This window comes from Idiotropiscis lumnitzeri, chromosome 11 (genome assembly GCF_059441095.1).
Source record: "Idiotropiscis lumnitzeri isolate Australia: NSW breed Sydney's pygmy pipehorse chromosome 11, RoL_Ilum_1.0, whole genome shotgun sequence".
In the NCBI taxonomy this organism is placed as follows: domain Eukaryota; kingdom Metazoa; phylum Chordata; class Actinopteri; order Syngnathiformes; family Syngnathidae; genus Idiotropiscis; species Idiotropiscis lumnitzeri.
This window is the reverse complement of record NC_142401.1, coordinates 5,069,307-5,090,492: the sequence shown is the minus strand read 5'-3', so window position 1 is coordinate 5,090,492 and position 21,186 is coordinate 5,069,307. Positions and strand designations below refer to the sequence as shown.

The 21,186-nt window shown below is 40.2% G+C and overlaps 2 protein-coding genes across 3 annotated transcripts in view; both read left to right on the top strand.

Moving 5' to 3' along the window:
• The first annotated feature begins 1,335 nt into the window (after window positions 1-1,335).
• wdr1 (WD repeat domain 1) lies at window positions 1,336-7,681 on the top strand. Of its 2 annotated transcripts, none has more exons than XM_088309925.1 (15): window positions 1,336-1,502; window positions 2,312-2,433; window positions 2,935-3,025; window positions 3,129-3,276; window positions 3,682-3,862; window positions 4,085-4,162; window positions 4,287-4,367; window positions 4,797-5,030; window positions 5,214-5,303; window positions 5,440-5,594; window positions 5,740-5,827; window positions 5,945-6,055; window positions 6,478-6,651; window positions 6,736-6,880; window positions 6,985-7,681. In XM_088309925.1, exons 1-15 carry the CDS (start codon window positions 1,487-1,489, stop codon window positions 7,089-7,091), a joined length of 1,821 nt encoding a protein of 606 aa, XP_088166051.1. In that variant the 5' UTR covers window positions 1,336-1,486; the 3' UTR covers window positions 7,092-7,681. The 2 variants fall into 2 exon arrangements, with proteins under 2 accessions (XP_088166051.1, XP_088166052.1); XM_088309926.1 differs by having other exon boundaries at window positions 5,214-5,306; window positions 5,443-5,594.
• Window positions 7,682-11,743: 4,062 nt separating this feature from the next.
• slc2a9l2 (solute carrier family 2 member 9, like 2) overlaps window positions 11,744-21,186 on the top strand; it is a 39,748-nt gene continuing 30,305 nt past the window's right edge. Inside the window, exons 1-5 of the mRNA XM_088308737.1 lie at window positions 11,744-11,794; window positions 12,917-13,018; window positions 16,925-17,085; window positions 18,732-18,856; window positions 20,168-20,313. Of these exons, the coding sequence (XP_088164863.1) occupies window positions 11,744-11,794; window positions 12,917-13,018; window positions 16,925-17,085; window positions 18,732-18,856; window positions 20,168-20,313 (585 nt within the window). The remainder of the gene's footprint in view (window positions 11,795-12,916; window positions 13,019-16,924; window positions 17,086-18,731; window positions 18,857-20,167; window positions 20,314-21,186) is intronic.

The window sequence follows — 21,186 nt, the reverse complement described above, 5'->3', positions numbered from 1 at the left end:
AAGATGCTTGGGAAGAAAAGGAATCGTTTCCTATAGCACCTTAATTTAATAAAACAGCAATTAAAATGCCTATAATCCCACGGCAATGGATTGAGATTGAATTTAAACCAGTGTTTGAGAAATTAATATGTAAAACACATTCACTATAAAAACGGATGCAAGTTACTTTTAATGAACCATGTGAAGCTTGATTGGTTACAAATGTGTAGTAGTACTTTACATCCTGTGAAGCAATGTCACTTTTTATTATTATTGTATCTTCGTAACTCAATATTATGGAAGCGTGCAGTGTCATCACTTGACATGGGCGCATCCTAAATAGGTCAGGGGATTCCCAGTCCTATTTCAGTCCAATGACACTGACTGTAGGAACACAGGATGATTTCACTGACACTATGTGGAAGAGCGGAACTCAAATAACAAGGCCTTTTGAGTATTTTATTTGGTCATCCATGCAAGTACAATGTTGGCCATGTAGCCCAGTCTATTTAGATTCAAGATACAGTAAAGGTCGCTGATTTGATTTAGGGTCTTGAAAAGAGGTGCCGTACATTATGTACTTAGGTAGATGTCAAGACACAGAGAAAAAAAACTATGGAGCCTTTTTAAAAAAAAAACATACCACGGTAAAAATCATTCAAAGTATACAAACATTATCACTTTGGTTTTTAAGATAGAACAAGACAATATTCACTACAAACCATTCGCGCACCCTTGTTAGAAAGTCAGCTACACAGCAAATTTCTTAGAGTACAATTTATGCTTTAAAAAAAGACTACATTTGGCCCCAGTAAATAGAGTGAATTATTAATTAATTTCTGAGTAAATTAGTTTGAGTAAAATTCTCAGAGTACATTTTACGTTACATTTCATAGAAAAACAGTGGTGGCCAACCCGAGTATTCGAATACCCCCATCCAGCATGTTTTAGATATCTCCCTCCTCCAACACACCTGATTCAAACGATCAGGATCCTTAGCAGGCTGCTGTTGCGCTGATCATTCGAATCAGGCGTATTGGAGGAGGGAGACATCTAGAAGTCTGCTAACATGCCTAATTATTTGAAACAGGTGTGTTGAAGGACAAGACATCCCAAAATTGCCGGACAAGGGGCCATCGAAAACCGGATTTTGTCTCTGAAGGGTTACAAAAAAAAAATACATAAAATGTTATTAAATGGGAAATAATTGCTGTTCCTGGTTCTGTTTTTTTAATTTAAAAAAATGGTTTGTTTAATGGGCGGGGCTTATAGCTCGGTGCCTGTAAGAACAGCTTCAGGGGCCAAAGTAATAAAGCCCAAGGTGCCTGTTCAGTGGATGACAGTGGCAGCGTGGTATGTGAGTTTACCATATATGGGCAAAGCCAAGCGGCGTGAGGGCGCTACCTGCTTCCGGGTTTGCGTGACCAGGGAGTGCTGCTTCAGCCTTCTGGCTCCACTAATTCATTGATTTCAAAGTGCAACGTCAAGCAAGTGATCAACAGGAAGAATGTCGTACGAACTGAGTGAGTTTGCATGTTGAGTTGCCCGATTTAAAAAAAAGATGCACCGCAAGTCTTCATTTGTGTGTTTTTCTTCGCTCAAGCCAGTCAAGTCGGTTAGCATAAAGCTAACTAGCTAGCCAGCCTCGCCCGCAGCTGAAATGATGATTTTGACACATCCTCCTTCGTGATCCCGACGCCTCTATATTCTGCAGTCTGAATATATAATTATTCTAAAGGTTAATTGATCGTCTTAGAAATGTTTCCCGTCTTTGAACTTCTGTCATTTTGCTTGTTATTTTTGTGAGCTACCGTGCGTCACGGTGTTGTATGTTAATATGCTCACGCATTGTTATGACATGCCAGAACAAGCTGAACCTTCTTTCGTTCTCCAGGAACCAGCACAAATGGGTGCTTAATGATTTTAAATAGCGTTTACTGCAAGGATTTATCTATTGATTCCAGGTGTGGGGGGGGAGAAACCCCACAACCTAAAAAAAACAAAAACAATGATAGCCAATGCGGAAGTTGCCGTGCGGTTGCGATTCATAATTGACTTATTGTGTTTGTTGTTGTATGACTCATTTTTGTTCCGTATCCAGAGCTGGTTGTCTTAAAGTGCTTTATAAATACACTTGAGCTGATTTTGTCTTTTTTTTTGTTACCTCTGCACTATGACACCATCATGTCGCCACTTCATATGATAGTAGAACGTAAAAATGTTGCTTGATTTCACCCTCGTAATTTTCAATACATTTATGTTCTACTGTAGTTGACCATAGGTATGCACAGTAACTAATGTGGCAATCTCTCCCTCTCATTTCTACTTTTAGGACATGTGTTTGCCAGTCTCCCGCAGATGGAAAGAGGGGTTTCCAAAGTGATTAATGGTGATCCCAAAGGCAACGACTTCCTCTATACCAACGGGAAGTCTGTCATCATCCGGAATATCCATGTAATTATAAAAAAAACAATAATAATTCCAAATTCAGAGGCATTTTATTTAGCCACAAATGAACTGACTCTAATTCCAGCAAGTGAACATGTGGTGTACGATACTATGCATGCGTAATCTGAAGAAAGACCTTGTGTCGTGAAAAAAAATCTAGAATTTATTTGACTCGCTCTGTGTCCTAAAAGCAGGTCTTATTCAAAAAGTATAAGAGGGTATGTAAAAAGTCCATTCATGCCTCTTATGCCATCTGCCGCAAACTGTGAAGTGCAAAGTGGCAATTTAACAGACTGATTGTAAGGTCAGTTCTAAGCATTTCCAAAATACTGTAGCCTTAAGATACACGATGCATGTTTTTATCAGCGTCTGCTCAATTGCAAGGCTCACTAAAAATTTTCGTAAAAACAAACACAAAAAAGACGTAGAGCTACCAACTTATTTGAGTTTTACAGACTCAGATCAGCTGATATATTGTTTTTTTTTTTTTTTTTCATCCCTTTGAAGAATCCTGCGATTGCTGACATTTACACTGAACATATCTATTCAGCTACTGTTGCAAAGTACTCCCCCAGTGGATTCTACATCGCATCCGGAGGTAACAAACGAGTCCATGTATAAAACGGTATCACATAATGTCTGTAAACATTGTAATGTATCATCACAATAGAATAACAATGAATTATATCTATATTTTTTAGATGCATCAGGAAAGGTTCGTATCTGGGACACCACGCAGAAGGAGCACCTACTCAAGTATGAATACGTCCCAATATCGGGCAAGGTCAAGGACATCGCATGGACTGAGGACAGCAAGAGGCTTGCTGTTGTTGGGGATGGACGAGAGAAGTGAGTTGCCGGATTTCCTTTTCCGATATCGAAATGAAGCTCGTCGCTGACTTGTGCCGGACTTCAGCGCCAAATATGAACAGACTTATGTAGTACTCCTTGTTTGTCCATGAACAAAAACAGATTTTGTTTTAAAAGATGTGAGCTCATGAATGGGTTTCAATATAACTTGAATTGGTCAAAAAAGAAAAATAAATCAGTTTGATGGTTCTGCTGATTTGTTTCTTTGAATTTTTTCTGCGCTCAACAACAAAAGCTATAATTACACCGCTCTAGTCCTTGATTCATCTCTTTGAACGAGATGTTGCGTTTACAGGACTGACAAGGTTGTTGTCTTGTTTTTATTTCCAGCAGTGATTCTTTCTTGTGGAATAATTGCTTTAACGTTTGCATTTCATCGGGAAGGTTCGGGTCTGTGTTCCTGTGGGACTCCGGCTCTTCAGTAGGAAGTATTTCGGGCCACTCCAAATCAATCAACAGCGTAGACATTCGCCTAAAACGTCCCTACCGGATGGTCACTGGCAGCGATGACAACGCGTCTGCTTTCTCGGAGGGGCCTCCTTTCAAGTTCAAATTCACAATGCGTGTGAGTAAAGATCTTTTAGAGTTTCTTTTAAATAGTATTTTTTTGGGTTTTTTTCAGCAATTTCACATTATTTAGTCAATTAGATTGAATGACTAGTGAGGCGTTTTTTTCTCCTTTTTTTTTTTTAATTAACTCTGTTATCTTGAGCTCATGTCTCATATGTCACGTCTGACAATACTGAATGACACTAAATGTGCCTTTGTTTTTTGTGTCCTGCGACAGGATCATGGCCAGTTTGTCAACTGTGTTCGTTTCTCTCCTAATGGAAATCACTTTGCCACAGCCAGTGCTGACGGCCAGGTAAGCATTAAAGCCTTGAGATATTCTCATTCCCTGACTAAAACCACAACTCTGGTAAAATCTCACCGTAATAAATACACACTGGATAGCATTTGTTTGACTTGAATCAATTTCTTTTCCCCAGATTATTGTCTTTGATGGAGTTAGCGGCGAGCGTGTCAGCAGCCTGGGAGGCGACAAGGCTCACCAAGGAGGAATATATGCTGTAGGTTTGGCCCGTTTTCACTTTCCGAATGCCCGTTTTGTGCCCTCCTATTCATTTTAGGAGTTCCTGTGATGTCCAGAGCAAGCTACAGTCAAACACATATTTGAGGTTTAGAGTGACATTTATGATGATGATGATAATAACCAAATGAATAGACGCCAGTTATGTGAGATGATGCAAATGCTTAAAAAAAACATGCTAATATTTGTAACTTATTCTTGCTTTGCCAAACAAGTCACATATGGTCACGAACGATTTAAATGCAGTATCAAGGAGCAAGTATTGGACTAGTTGAAGAGTGGGACATCCTCTCGTTAGTGGGCATACATTAAAAGCAACCCACGCTACGCCACTAGGGATGGTTCGTCTAGTTATGTCTGTGTGTGTTAAAAATCCCCCCCTGATTTTTTTTTTTTTATTCTTCTGCAGATAAGCTGGAGCCCCGACAGCTCCCAGCTGATTTCTGCCTCAGGGGACAAGACCGTCAAGCTCTGGGATGTTGGCGCCGGTACTTCGGTGACCACTTTCAACATGGGCAATGACGTCACGGATCAGCAGCTGGGCTGTCTGTGGCAGAACGAACACCTCCTCAGCATCTCCCTGTCGGGCTACATTAACTACTTGGACAAGAACAATCCTGACCGACCCATACGCACCATCAAGGTCAGGCCAAGAGAATTGGAGTTATTAATTTATTTAGCAATTCTGTCTCCACTTCACGGCGTCAACTCTAATTAATATAAAGTGGTGCCTTGAGATACCTGTGAGCTGACTGACAGGTTTTTTTTTTTGGCGATACGAGCCGCCAAGCGACTAATTTATTGCTTCGACTTTTTCTTCCGATAGGGCCACAGCAAATCCATCCAGTGTGTGACAATTCACAGAAGTGATGGGCGACCGTACATCTATACGGGGAGTCATGATGGGCACATCAATATCCTTTGCAAATGATTGCACAGTTTAGAAGCTCTTGGTCTCGCGTTTAATGCATTCTCCCTTCACCTGCATAAATGTGAAAAGAAAAAAAAAAAACACACAATCATTTTTTTTTTACTTAACCGTCGTCTCACATTACTGGGATGCAGAAACTGGAGAGAATGATTGCTTCTTAGGAAAGGGCCACAGCAACAAGGTGAGCAAAATGGTCGTCAACGTTGCCAATGAGGTGGTGACTTGCAGCATGGATGACACGGCGCGCTACACCAGCATCAAAAAGAAGGATTACAGGTAGAGGCCGTCACGTGTTTGAGGGATATTTGAAATATGCATTCCTGTAATATTTTGCTAAATTATTTTAGTGGCGTCCATACTGATTCCAACTTCATTTATAAATGGTTTATTACTATAAATAAGCAGAGGTGTGTCTTTTCAGTGCCTCTGATGTGGTGGAAATGGAAACCCAGCCAAAAAGCATCTCAACCGCTGCTGGTGACCTAACGCTGGTTGTGTGCATCGGCCAGGTAATCTCTTTTCTGTGCTAATCGGACATCATTTTGATGTTGGTCTTTTGCATTAAAACACAATGAAAAGCTATACAAATCCCCAAGGCTGGTCCTTTTGTTGTTTTGTTTTTCTAGGTTGTCTTACTGAAGGAAAAACGAAAAGTCTGCACACTGGATAACCTTGACTATGAACCTGAAGTCGGAGTTCTCGATCCTGCAGGGAAGACTGCTGCCATTGGGGGAGCAGTAAGTGGCCGTCTAACTCTATCATCTCAACTATGATCCAATTACATTCATCCAGCAAAAGAAACGGCAGCATGAAACATATCCACACAGAAAATAGAACCTGTTTTAGGCAAGATTATTTAAGTATTTAGCTGAAAAGAATTGTATAAAAACAAGTAGTCGTCCTAAAGTACGGACTTGTCGGAGCTTTACATTTATCCAGCCTGGAGTGACGAGGTATATGACAGCTGCTGGTGGTTTCGATATCTCTTGGTACGAAAATGGCCCTTCTGAGCTGCTTGGTATGCATGTGTCGGGAAGCAAAAGCACTGAATGTCAACAGTCTCCTAATTACACACACACAAACACAAAAAAAACTTTTAACGCATTTAATTGCTCCTGGTAAATAAAGACTCTTACCCAAGCATTCTTCTCTTCCGCAGGACGGTACAATTCGTCTGTACTCGGTGCAAGGCGATACTCTGAAGGACGACGGGCAAACCCTGCAAGCCAAAGGGGGGATCACAGATATGGCTTACTCCAACGATGGTGCCTATTTGGCGGCCATCGATGAGAGGGCAGTGGCCACAGTCTTTACTGTGGCAGACGGCTACGCGGTAAATGTCTTTTTTTTTTAATCATTTATCATTCACAGATTTCAATGTTTATTCCTCCCATTTGTCCCTGTTATTTTGTCAAAGGTCAAAAATCACTTTTATGGACACCATGCAAAACCGGTTACCTTAGCCTGGGCACCTGATAATGAGCACTTTGCAACTGGTGGGATGGACATGATGGTTTATATCTGGACAGTTGCTAATTCGGATAAACTGCTGAAGTTGCAAGGTAGATGTATACACACACGCGCACCCCTACCTTCTTATTTCTCATGTTCCTCCACCGCCAGAGATTAAGAGTGTTAATCCACCTTTTCTTTGTGCTGTCTGTAGACTGTCACAAGTTGCACCACGTCACCGGCCTGTCTTGGATTGACGCCAACACTCTGGTCACCACCTCTCACGATGCCAGTGTCAAGCAGTGGACTATCAAATACTGAGACGCATGATGGAAAAACACCCACGTCCCCCGGGACAAGGACTACTGTAGAGTTCACCACCCCCACTCCCCAATTCTAAATGGTGTGTTTTGCTGTCTGTATACATTTGAATTTAAACGGGTTAGGGCATAAACAAAAAAACAAAAACAAAAAATGAGCTAAACATTTGTTTGTTCTCATTAAATGGACACTGCTCAACATTCCTTAACGATAATGATGGCACTTGGCAGTAGTTGGGCTCAGTGCATCCTAACTTGACGGATAAACCGAAACATTAGGTTTCAAAGACATTTGAACCTTTTTGGTTACATTTGTGAAATGAGAGGTTTTGCTTTGAAAGGGGATGGAGAGCAGTGGGTGGGTGCAGCTTTTGGCTTTCTAGGGACACTTTTTTTTTGCTATTCATAACACTTCTTTTTGGACTAGAGAGCAATTAGAGGATCTGAAAACTAGTATACAATCATGAAGTCATTCATTCAAGGATCTTGCGTTGTATCTTTTGGGGCCCCCGCTATACTTGTCTCAATTTTCATGTCTTGTCTATGCATTTGTTAATAATATTGCTGAAAATAAAACAATTTTGCATTTTTCCCTCTGAATCTTTCTATTGTACGACACTGAGTCTTCCTGTACTGACACTGAAGTGTTTAAGGCAGTGCGTCGCAATTATCTTGTTACCCTCCCCCTAGAGGAAGAAAAAAAAATTGCGCCGTAGTTTGCCCACACCAGCTATCGAGGTACTATTTTGCTTTACCAACTATGCACTCTCCTGTGGGGCATTATTATTATTATTATTACCGCGCAAATAATTGTCGCTTCAGCTCTGTACGTACTTGTCTTGTTATAAACATTCCACAGCATTGACACTTTTATTGAAGACTCGAAATTATTCAAATACGGTATGTGCCCCTTGCTCTGCAATTGACTGGCTACCAGTCCAAAGTGGACCCCGTCTAGTGCGGATCAGCGATATAGAAATGAATAGATGGATGGAATCGGTCTGAAGAAACGATGCCTTAGCCCACAGGAAAAAAAGAACAATTATAGAAATATCACCACCTACAATAAAATCGCTTGCCAACTCCACGATTGGCTGACGTCCAGTCCAGGGTGTTCCCTTCCTACTATCAGAAGATAACTGGGATAGGCTCCAGCACGCCCCGTAGCCCTCGTGAAGAGAATCTGCTCGGGTAAATGGCAGGATTTATTTAACCTAAAACACTTGATCCTTATCAGGCTATCTGCTTGGGAAAGATAGCAACCTAATTTTGAGTCCTCCTCCTCAATTTTGCAAGCAAATTGAATTAGCCAACTGGTTCTCATGTGATTATCCTTTTCCTTGTGGCTTGCCTACACTTTCTCTGGTGGGGCAATCTTCAAGAAGTCTGGTGAGTATTTCCACACTTGATCAAGAGTGTTAAAGATAACAAATTTACTATCCTGACCGCCTCTCTTAAAGGTGATACGGTTCACCGTGAAGCCTTGACAGTTGATGACATAATAAGCTCCGACTAATACTTAGTGTTTTTTTTTTTCTTTTTCTGCTGCTTGATTGGAGGAACCTTTAGGACAATATTATGATATCAAAGGACAAAGTTACACAAGGGCAGAAGGGCTTCCTTTTTCCAGGACAGGACATTTCGTTTCGTTCCAAAAAATAAATAAAAATTGTTTGAACGTATCCTGCAGAAGAAAGTGGAAATTCAGAACACTTGGTGGTCGAGTCGAACAGTTTTCCGCATTGCTCACACGTGGAAATCCAATACTTGTGTTTCCGAGGCTCCCGGCTTGACAAAAGACGCCTCTCAGGGGTGATGACCCCCCAAAGGTCGCGTTTCATGACTTGTTCCTAAACAATATCCGCTCACAAAGCAAAGCCAAGTATTTGTGGAGATGCTGCGAAATGACTTTTTAACAACGTCATATTTGCCACATCTTTTATGGTTTTGCAGAATTGCCTTTCGTGCATACCACAATGGCTCTTATTCGAGATATCGGGGCACACTAAAATACCACGTGAGCATAAAGCAGTCATTGATGGGAGAAAACTGCCCCGCGGGAGACAACTTTTTCGGACTGGGAATACAGCTGTTGTGTGTCCATGATAGACACGCACTCCGTCGAGCATGGATTACTTTTGACGTTGAACTGGATGATAGTTTTGTCGACAAGCTCTGTATTCGGAGACTTAACAGCAATGGAGCATGGATGAGCTGGAATCTTCCTCCGTTTTACGGTAGGAGGAGTAGCACGAGTAAATGAAAGACAGATAATTATTACTACGCTCACATGTTTATCGGCGAAATCCTCATCTGTGTTTTTTTTATCGCCGCGAGCACAAAGGTTGCGCTTTCATGAACAACACAATGAGTCATGTCATCTTTAAATATTCAAAAAAAGGAATGATTCTTTTCCTCATTGTTTCTGGAGAAAACGTTTTCGCCACATCTGCTCTCCAGATGGGCAGCATCGACTCGAACATTTACTTTGAACGGCTCCATTTCCCAGATGAGCTGAGCTACGTTCACGTGCGGGAAACATGTGCGCTATGATAGCTTATCTCTCTTTAAACTCGTATTTGGCCTGAAAGAATGCGCTACGTCTTTTGATCCGGCCGATAGTTCAACGCTGCACATTTGGACTCATTTTTGTTTCAATATGGAATGGTGCTACTAGGGGATGATAAATATTCTGTTGCTGATAGCAAATTACTCATATTTTGCATACAGCTGGTCTGGCGTTACCGTAGTTACGGGAGATAGCGAGACATACCCTCAGACAGTTCCAAGTTAATCATTGGTGGGGCGTTAGTGTAGTCCTGGCCACTATAGTGAGAGAGACAGTAGACCTTCCGCAAGCTCTGGTCAGACGCATGGGTGAGTATTCCCACAGCGGAGAATTAAAAAAAAAAAAATGTACATGTTTGTTTTGCGGGTTGTCATCATTGTTAGAGTAGAACTCAAATGCAATTTGAAAATAGGTCAAGCTTTCGTCACACAATGCGTTTAAAAATGTTTAAGTGTTTAAGATGACTTTTTAGTGAAGTATCTAGCTATTAAAAAATATATATTTTCCTGTGTCTGAATTTTATTTGTGAAACAAAATAGGTTGAAAAAAAAAATCCTTGCGGCTTCAAATAAATAATAATTTAAAAAAACAATTTTTGGACTAAGTGGTTATTTGATGAGTAATCATCCTAATACGATTCACCCTGATTTGCTAATCAATCGAATTTCCATTCAGTAAGGGTAAGCCATCTAAAGGAAACAGGAAATGGTTTAATTGGAGACTGGGCCTCCACTTTTTGACTGTGACATACAAGAGCACGTTTGTTCCAAAGATCGCATCAAAACAAACTTGTAAATAAAGTCATTGTCAAAGCTTTAAGTTATTACCTAAGTCTAAAATTACCATTCAAAATGTTGTGTTTGAATTTATATTCCATTTTTCATGTTTAATGAACTGAAAAAATGCAGTAATTGTGTTTATATTTTATAACCACTTGGTGGCAGAATCAGGCTTTTATTTGGCAAAATATGCAGAGATGCCAACCTCTGTTGATCAAAACTGCTGTTTTTTTTGTTTTTTTTTCTTCATTGTGTCAACAGTGCTGTGAACAAAGCTTGATATCTCGTTGGCCTATAGACCTTCTGGCTTAGGCCTTCCTGTGTGGAGTTTGAATGTTGTCACTGTGCTTTTTGTTGGATTCTGACGTCCTCACACATTCCTAAAACATTCCAATGAAGACTCTCAATTGTTTGGATGTGTGAATGTTTGTTTGTTTGTTTGTTGAGTCCTCTTCTATGGCGGGCTGTGTATTTCCCACCTGGGCCTTCAGTGAAGTCCCACTTAGTCCGACTTGAATAAATCCCCCTCGTAATGTCATCATTTATGACACATCGGCTGGAGAAAAAATATACAGACACACACGTACGCACTACTGGGTGTTGGATGACCTCGGCTCACGAGAGCTAGCTTCACTTGAAAAGTCCGTCTGTTAGAATGCCTTATTGTCACCAGCTCGTATTCTGATTGGCTATCGCAACTGTCTATCAACTCTAAGAGACCGCTCAGTCAAGCAGTACAAACTCTCGCATGGTGGATTCTGAAGGCAGCGGACGAATAGTAGGTGCCACTGGAACTATGAAATCTGCCCGGCAACACAAGCTAACTTAATTCTGAGTGGATAAAAACGCTCACCTAAAAATATAACACTGGGATATAATATGACAAGAGTCAAGTGTATATATATATATATATATATATATATATATATCAATCTTTTGAAATTCCTTCCTATGATTCTATGAAATTTGTGTTGTTCAACATATGGCTAACAATCTGCACGGCTTGTCTCAGCTTCCCACGATTCTTCACTCAACAGCAAAGCTTTTTCTAGTTATGTCGCTAATTTGTCATTATTCCCTCTTTTTAGAGACTACATCCCAAACTTGTGACTGGCTCCGTAATATGGCAAAGTCATTTCCTTTTCATGCAGATCACATTGCGTACAAGATTTTTCCCGCTTCCTCATCTTGGGTTGTGAAATGTGCCGTGTTCTGCTCATGTGTGTTCTGTATAAGCTGCACGTGGGAGATATTTATAAAGGTTATGTCGATGTTTTTCACACTGAAGGTTCCTGAACCACAAAAATGGATAAACCACAGAAGGAAAAGCGCAGCTCTGACAAAAACCCGGAAAAGGTTAGTAGTGTCAACCAAGCTATGCTCAGTTACTGTACTTTTAGCTCCAGGATTTCGGCTGTGCAGTGGTGAGGCTTTACAAGGTGCAAAGGTTTCAGAAGAAAATTAGTGGAACACTTTTTCTTCAGGCTGGCTTTGAAGGTGTGGACTTTAACTACACACATAACATCAGATCTTCTGCCGCTCTTCACTGGTTCATACTTCACCCTCTGACAATTATACAAGGAAATTAGTTTGAAATCTTGCTATCTGTATCGTCCCACTTTCTGCTGTTTTACAATGATTGGTGTGATAAAAAAAAGTATTAAAATAAAAATGCATTTGATGACATAGGACCGTTAATAAAAAAGCAGATCTGCCTTAGTAACTTGCAGGAGAAAAGCTTCTGCATACTATTATATTGTCAATGTTTAAATACGCTCATATTTTGCTTTTTAAATGGAGTAATTAAAAAAAAAACAAATTCATTTTTTTATCAATATGTTTTTTTTTTAAATATGTCAAAAAATAAAAGAAAAATATACCGCTAGTAAAAATTATATTATATTATACATTATATTATAGTATTTCCAATGTTTCAGACAATATTTGAAATACAAATAAATTATATAATTATTATATATTATAATAAAAAAAATGCCGAGTGTTTCTAAAAGTTCTTCTCCTGAAGATTTTTCTCTTATCGTATTTTATTGAGTCTGTATATTTTCTGTCCTACTGTAAATGTCAACTTTGCAGACAAAATTTCTCATTATCTATAGCTCAGTGCCATTAATTTTAAGTAGATTTCATGCAGCCCATTAACTTACAAAGTGACTCAAATTACACTCTGGACTTATTTTTACCCCTCGTTGTGCTTCATCGTTGCTCCTGTAATTAGCGGCATAATTAATTAATTATTAAAAGTAATTAGCATTACCATTTTCTTTTAGTCTTGATTGCTTCTGTACTTATTTTGTTTACTTACAATATAATTTGAATCTACGTCGATAAATGACCCAGATTCCTGACCGAGTGTCAAACAGCATTGATCTTATTTCTGAATGAACCTTGACTTTGATGGACAAGAATTTGACTTCCCGTACGAGATAATAATTCCTCGTTTGTGTGCTTCCTCAATAGAAGCGTGTCACGTCCTGTCTACTGAGTGCAGCCTTCTTCGGTGCTTTGGGCTCGTCTTTCCTTTATGGCTACAATCTGTCGGTCGTCAATGCTCCAGCACCGGTAAGCCAAACTGCCCTCGAGTACGCAAACATGATCAATCAACTCTTGTCTGACTCCCTCTTGTGGTGGAAAATAAATAAACATGACTACATCTAATGTGGTTAGCACATTTGCCTCACGGTTCCGGGGAGCAGGGTTCGATTCCCCTGTGGAGTTTGCATGTTCTCCCCGTGCCTGCGTGGCTTTTCTCCGGGTATTCCGGTTTCCTCTCACATTCCAAGGACATGCTTGGTAGGTTGATTGGACACTCTAAATTGCCCCTAGGTATGCGTATCGTTGTTCCTCTATGCGTGATCCACCTGATCCCCTCTTCTCACTTCGGCGAGCAGAACACACGGTCCTCCAGTCACGTGAAATCGTTTGAGTGAGTCGCCCCACCTTACTTTAACAAGAATATGTGGCACATTTCTCAACTTTTACCACTCAACATCCACACCATCTTATCGTTATCAGCATATCATCTCGCTAGCAAAGGCGGAGGTCAGACAGTACCATTGGCCTTTTTGAACTGCAACGAGAGTGAAACACTTTCGGTATGCTCGTGTGTGTGCTCGTGTGTGTGCGGGGGTGTGTTTGTGTGTGTGCTCTGGCACCAAAACTGCCAGCACTTCCAAACTTCAGATCCTAAAATCTCCCCCTGGCTCAGAGTATCATGGAAATTGTTCCCACGAGGACAGCCCAAGGCCATATCTTTTTCAAGAAGCGATGTGGATGTCATCTCCGGTGAAGACAATAAACGTACGACATGTTCTCGCTTCAGCTGATTAATGAAATCGTTCCATTGAAATCAAACACGAGGGAGGAGGAAGTCTTTGTCCTGATCGGCTGAACCAAGCGTCGGTCTTGCCAAAGCGAACGTACTTTGATTGTGTCCCACTCTGGAGACAGAAGGTGATTGTCATGCAGTGAGAGGAGGTTGCAGGAGTCAAGACTGGGATAAATGTTTTATAACTCTCGAAGGAAAATGATGGTGATTGACACCAGTGGAGAGTTCAGGGCGAAAAAAAAATAGCTTCTTTTAAGCCTTTGAAGTAAACAGATCTGGCAATAAGTTTCTAAACTTTGTGGGCAAACTACGGCCCGGGGGCCACTTTCGGCCCGTTAAATGTTTTAATCCGGCCCACCGAACTTGAAAAAAATTAAATGAATAAACACTGTTAATGTTTTATTTTCTAAATATTCTGGTTTTTCAAAGACATATTTTGTTATAATGCTTTTGTTCACTTTCATTTAAATTAATTTTTTTTTTTTTCTCCAATGAGGTGAGGTGACCAAAACACTCCATCCATCTGCTCCTGGTCCAGCCCCTTTGTCAAATTTTAGAACCCATTGAGGCCCGCCAATCAGATAGTTTGCCCACCCCTGCTTTGGAGGAAGTCTCTTAGCTCTTTTGGTTATTAGCTCGAGGACTTTAAGAGTCACAGATCCAATATTGCCCTTGAATGAGAATGAAGAAAATTGGCATCAAGGGCTGCAGAGGCCAGATTTTTTGTGAGCACTGTCAAGGTGCCCCCAAAGCACGTGGGGCCTCCAAGAATCCACTCAGGGATCATCATAGCGTATCGATGAAGTTAAAGGAGAGGAAAAAAAAAAGACATTCATCGCCATGGGAAAGTAGCCACGTCTTGCATGTTTTTCATGCTCTGCGAGGACATATTGATTTTTTTTAATTGCATCAAGTGGGCTGGCTGGCAAAAAGAGGCCAAAGTCACTTCTGATAAATGGAACAAAAACTTTATAACGTTAATCACAAATTTCAACTGATTATTTCCTGTATTGTTTTTTTTTAATGCATTTAGAAATCCACCCAGTGACACAAACCTCCTTAGAGTACCCAAATCCTTTTTTTCAAGTGTCTAATCCAATTTAGTGAATATATTCAATATTTTTTTTTTTTTTACTATTTGTCAATTTACATGCAGTGTACTTTTCTGGGAACTAGTTCTGATGTCGTTGTTTTACTAAACACATGAAACCTTGATTCCCATCAGCGTGCCATGAGAGAGCAACAGTTGTGCCGTGGGAAATTCAAACCATAAAAGTATCAGTTTTCTTCAAATATTTGTTTAGGAATCAAAGGATGTCTAGAGGCATGCAGAACAACAATTAAATACTCTTTTTTTGTGGCGTGTGTTAAGTGGTGTGCTGGGAGATTTTTTTTTTCCTCCAGTGTAAAACATGAAAAGTAGAGAAATAAGGCTCACCTGTTTTGTGTGTTTGGTCAAATGAGCAAGTAAAATGGCCGCTCCCCTGAGATAGGTTAAAAAGGGTTCCCTTTTTCATCTTAATTCACGTTCCGCAAACACAATATATATCAAAATATCCTGTTTTGACAAGTGGTGGCGCACGCCCTAAATTATTCAGAGACTGGCTGCTAATCGTTGTTGTTGAATCAGTAACTTCTAGGCTGAAAAGAAAACAACTGAAAGAAGTTTTTTATTTATGTGTAAATACATATCTCTGACAATTTTTAGAAATCAATCAAACTTGGCTGATGGCAAAGTAGCCCTCATGAACAAAACGTCAATCAGTAGTAGTCACCTGATTGACTCTAACACTGAGTAGTGTTGATGATGTTCAGGTTCGCAGGCCGCGGGAACCTCTCGCGGCTGATTTTGGGCTAAAGTTTAGACTGTTTGCCGATCAGTCGCCGGGCAAATTTCGAGACAGGCACCACGTTGACATTGACACCATCACCAAGTGGGAATTGAACCTACACCGCTTGTATCAAAGTCAGTTGAACGCATGACCAGAGAGCATGCACAATGTCATTTGTGTTAGAATTAATGTTTTTTTTTTGGATACCTTTGCGCTTGCATTCATGTCTACAAAATGATTCCACATCGTAAATCCATTCACTCAAGTAAAAGTGACAGGTACAAAGTATTCACGTAATCTCTTGCAAATGCGGGCTAAGCAGAGCGAGTCACTTTAAACGCTCAGGCTCATGCAAGACTGCAGCCCAGATCTAAAATCCAATAAAAACAATCCAACCTTCAATCTTCACTTTATTGAACGGGAGCTGTTTTATTTTTAATAAGCAATTTAAAATCATGTCGTTGAGTTCAGTAACCTTCGTGTTTCAGTACAGTCCTGCTTTGTAGCAAATGCTTTGGAATCCCGGTAAGAAATTCTGAAGACTTTTGTCGGCGCTATTATTAGTTTAAAACACACTTGCCTCCAAAAGTATTGGAACAGTGAGGTCACAATTTGATGACAGGTTTGATGCGGTTATCGCAAGCAAAAGGCTTGCGACTATTAAGTTAGGTGACTGCGGTGAGTGAACCACAGGATGCCTTGAGGAAAATTCAATTTTCACTCGGCTGCATCTGTTCCTCCGCTTGAAGAACGCCAACAAAGAGACATGCAAGGCCAAGGACTTGATGAGGTGCAAATTGTGATGGGGAATCAGTTCCAACTAGCATCTTTGGTACACTAGTCACAAATGATTGTCATTCACAATGGGATAAGATGAAAAAAAAAAAAAAAAGAACATGGCCAAAGAAAAATAATTAAACAATGCCTTTCATGAAAGCATTCTGACGCAGTGACTCGCAACTAATGTGCTGCAGCGCATCAATGTGCTTTGGAGAGATCATCAGGTGCGTTGCAGGCAATGAGCCAATTTTACTAGATGTAATTGGTGCAAAGATTATTTTTAACGTATCTGTGTTGAGCTGACGATTGCAGGGATGTATACTGACGGGCAGAACAATTAGTACGTGCTCGTCTCGTCCAATCAATGGCCAAAGGTGCATCATCAACTTGGATCTCTTTTTTTTTTTTTTGAGGGGGGGGACATCATTACTTGTGTGCCGTCAGATGTTTTTCTCATTTCAAAGACATACCTGGGATCAATAAACATTAACGATTGCTTTTTTTTTCCATGTGCCTTTTCCGTTGCAGTACATTAAAGCTTTTTACAATGAGACCTGGATGGAAAGATACAACGAACCTATCGCAGCAGAGACCGTCACGATCCTTTGGTCCATCACCGTTTCCATATTTGCCATCGGGGGCCTTTTGGGAGCACTTGCAGTCTCCTGGCCCATAAAAATACTGGGAAGGTGAGATGACTACAGCATGTTTGTGATGCATTTCTCCGGCGTTGTTACGGGACTCAATAAGCATCCTTTGCCGCACTTGGTCTCAAGTTACGACCGGCACAAGAGCTTGTTTTTATTTATTTATTTTTTGTTTGTTTGTTTATTTTTTATATTTTAATTTTTTTTAAATGTCGTGGAGCAGAAGATTTAGGATTCATGGGGAAATTAAATGGTGTAGGCCGATGCCTCATTGATTAACATTCGCTGCCATTGACGGATATAGAAGCCCAAAAAGTACGACTCTCTTGAAAGAAGGTCATTTCATTGGAAACACTGCTTCAGTTACTTCACGGACTCGTGCATGTGGTTACTTTTTGGAGCTTTTAGGATTGATTGCGTATGTTGCAAGTGGATCAATTGCGGTCGAGCTGAAGAAGGATCAGATTGGCTCAACTTTCTCCCACAAGAATACAATACTCGGTACAAAATGATGCGCTCGTCCAGTGAAGTGCCAGCCGGGAATGGAATTTGATTCTTACTTTCGTGTTGGCCACACTTCAAACTGTAAAGACTTTCAGTTTCGGGTCAGGTCATTCTGTTGTGGTGTCCAAATGCCAACTTGCACTGTAAAATAGATGCTACCTTTTGTTAACTCATTCACTACCAGCCAAGTTAGAAAAAAAAATGGATCTTTGACGTATTTAGCCGTCAATGGCAGTCAATGAGTTAAGGGCAAATTCCTCCTAGGGAAAAAAAAAGTTCTCATTGCGCTGAAATATATGTTCAATTATCCACAGGTGACAAGGATGTCACTTGAGGAGCAGGGGAGCTAACATTTTTTATGATGAGTCATTTTGGGAAATTAGCATGCCTTAGTGTTCCGATTGGATATCGCAACTTAAAACCTGCGATCCATACTGCTCGCATGTACGATTTGAAATGTATTATTCATTCTTTTCCACCTTATTCTAAGTTAGAAGCCACTGAATTGGCTGGTGCCCCTTCCTACCTCTCGCAAAAAAAAAACAAAAAAAAAAAACGTCTCCAAAATGCTAATATCCATAGGTCAGGCCAGGAATAGAGTTGAATGGATAATAGCAGATGGTGACTATGTAAATCAAATGCTGACTGACTCATTAAAAGTTTCTGAGTGGTCATTCCTTCCTGAATTATTCAAGACAGACAAGCGCATCTCGATGGAGAGCTTAAAGAATTGGTAAAAAAAAAATGCTTACTGAGGGACTGTTCAAACGGGGAAACCTCCTGCAGGGTCATGTCAGCGTTTGTATTTACATCCAATGAAATTAAATTTCACAGGCAGACAATTCACCTCTGTGATCGAGAGCATGTTGGGCAATTTGAAAGAAAACAGGAGTGCCACAAGGGGGCGCTGTCTGCTTTAGACGGGCTAATGTGCTTATAGCGATAGAAAGTACCCTGTCCTTTAATAGCTTATGAATCCTACAAACTCACAAGAAATCTTCCAAAGATAGCCCAATAATCAATGAAGATTTTTTTTTTCTGTTTTTGAATCATCCCCTACCAGTCCTTTCTAATATTACTCAACAAATCGTGTGAGCTGAGCTACAAAGGGGAATTTAATTTTTAATTTTAATTTCAATTTGATCTTGTTTTTTGCTGTTGTTTTTATTGCCTTTTCCAAACAGAAAGGGAACCCTGTTGCTGAATAACATCTTTGCTGTAATAGCTGCACTGCTGCTGACCTTTGGGGAGAGGGCGCGGTCCTTTGAGATGCTAATCATTGGCCGCTTCATCATCGGGGTGGACTCTGGTGAGTACCTGAAATGTCACCGGGCCTGGCTGTGGGGCCGCTATCTGTATTTTAATTGTGCCGCCTCCATGAGGAAACCTAATCACTCGAAAAGCTTGCAGTCTACGCACATTTGCACCCTCAAAATAATAACTGTAATTATTATTATTTCTTTTAAGTTTTAGAAAGAGCGGGACAATGCATGAGCAAATACAGTGATGTAATAGTTATGCTTCTCGAGTGGAGATTAAAATCATTCCGGTAAAAAATGTCAATGTTATCGCGTGTAATCAGTGGCGAGAGATGGTCTCATCTAGCAAGATATTTGAAAGTACCTTGTGTGTGTGTTTGTGTTTGTTGTGTGTGCAGTGCCTGTGTAATGAGCACTTACTCCAAATCATCAACTCCACTGGTGTAATGGGAAGAATTGCTATTTTGATTAGATGTTTGAAAGAGGTGATTAAAAAACAAAAACAACAAAAAAAAACAGGGACACGCAAAGCAGTTAAGGTTGAGCTTTTGGGCATATTTATGGAGTAGTAACGGTCAGAAACGTACATACACGAATGCATGTCATTTCCATTCTCTGTCGTATAATAACTTCATACCACTGCACATCCACTTGGACGATTATTGGCATTTCCGAAATGTCTTCCATATCTTCAACAGCCATGGCCTGGTAATGATTTGTATTTAATCATGATGACTCACAACTGCCTTTGGAGGCAGTTTTAAACTTTCGACATTTTTGTCAAAAGTGTATATAAATAAATAAATAAATCATCGCCTTGACCTTTATGTGCAGGTGGGACGAAAAACCCAAAAAGTCAGCTCAGCTATTCGTGTGCCGTTGCCCGTTACTCGGACCGCTCTCCTTTGCCTGCATATATTTTTGGTCTGCTTCTTTGTTCGGTGTAACACGAGCAAATCAACATACAGCAAGAGGGCAGTCTCCCTTTGGGGATAAACATTCGTATACCTTTTTAATTAATTCTGGAATGGATTAGATTGTACAAGCACAAATCGTTAAGGGAATGCAGTGGTTAGGGATAGAGTCTGTTGAAGTGAAATCTTTCTATTAAAATAGAGATAGATAAAAAAAAAAAAGAAAAAGATGAAGATAAAACTCCAGCTATGGCAATTCAATCTAATCTTGACGGGGAATTGCGTTATTTACAATCTTGTTATGCTTTTTGACTCAAAATAATTGCCAATTCAAAAAATTCAACTTTCATCAGCCCTCAGGTAACATTTTTTTTTGGGTGGTCTTAAATGTATGCTTTGAGATGAATGCACTATATTCAATTTGAATCCCCTTTTTTCCTCTCACAGGTATATCTCTCAGTGTGCTCCCAATGTACCTTGGAGAAATTTCCCCAAAATATATCCGAGGTTCCATTGGTCAGTTCAACTCTATTCTGATCTGTCTGGGAGTGTTCGTTGGTCAGGTGTTGGGTCTACCTGAGCTGCTGGGCCAGGTGAGGAGCAGATTATTTGTCACCTATTTCAATATCCTGAAGGATTTTAGAGAGAGAGAGAGAGAGAGCAATGGAGAAGGTTTATACAAACAAAATGAAAATGGCCCGTCATATCCCCCACTCCCAAATCATGCCTCCAATCGTACATTAATTGTTTCTGATTCTGATGACCCTCACATGGTTCTGCAAGAGCGAAGGTGCCAATTGGCTGAATGGATGTTTAAGCTCGAGTGTCATCTCTTCAAATGCACAATTGCAGCGGCTTGTTTGATTTTGGCTTGACATTCAAGCTTGAGCTTGTCTCAGAGGGGAAGCAGGCGGGTCAGGGATGGAAACAATTCCTCAGCTTGGACCTACTTATTATCAACACATTTTTTATTTTTTTTATTTTGAAGGAGAGTGTAGGTCAGCGCTACTCAATAGGAGACCAACCAGACCGACCGGCTTATTTATTTATTTATAAGATATTTTTTTCTTATCACTCCTGTTACATATTTCTTTTGGATTTATGAACACAGGTCATGTCTTGTTTATTTCCCTATTTATTAAAAAAAAAAAAAAAAAAAAGATCTTTTCAGCCAGATTTTTGCCGGGTTGTGCGTGATTCACACATGTCGGAGACAGAATGATGCAATGATGAATGTTGCTCCATCCATACAGAATAACATTCTTTTCTCAGAAAATTTGAAGAATTCAGCCAGCCAAACTACATCAAATGGGATGGAACAAGTTTTGTAAGTGTAATTTGCAGTGATCATTTCAATGATTCTGACGGGGAGAAAAAAAGACTAAACAATTGGAACTCAAAAATGAGAGGAAAAAGGAATGTAGCCGCTCTTGAACAAATGTAACATTGAATTTATTTTGTCAGCT

What these genes read in the sequence shown, in the direction of transcription:
- wdr1 (XM_088309925.1), top strand. An exon ending in TCATCATCCGGAATATCCAT is followed by an intron (nt 2,434 to 2,934) that starts GTAATTATAAAA and finishes ATCCCTTTGAAG; the next exon opens with AATCCTGCGATTGCTGACAT. An exon ending in CTGTGGCAGACGGCTACGCG is followed by an intron (nt 6,652 to 6,735) that starts GTAAATGTCTTT and finishes ATTTTGTCAAAG; the next exon opens with GTCAAAAATCACTTTTATGG.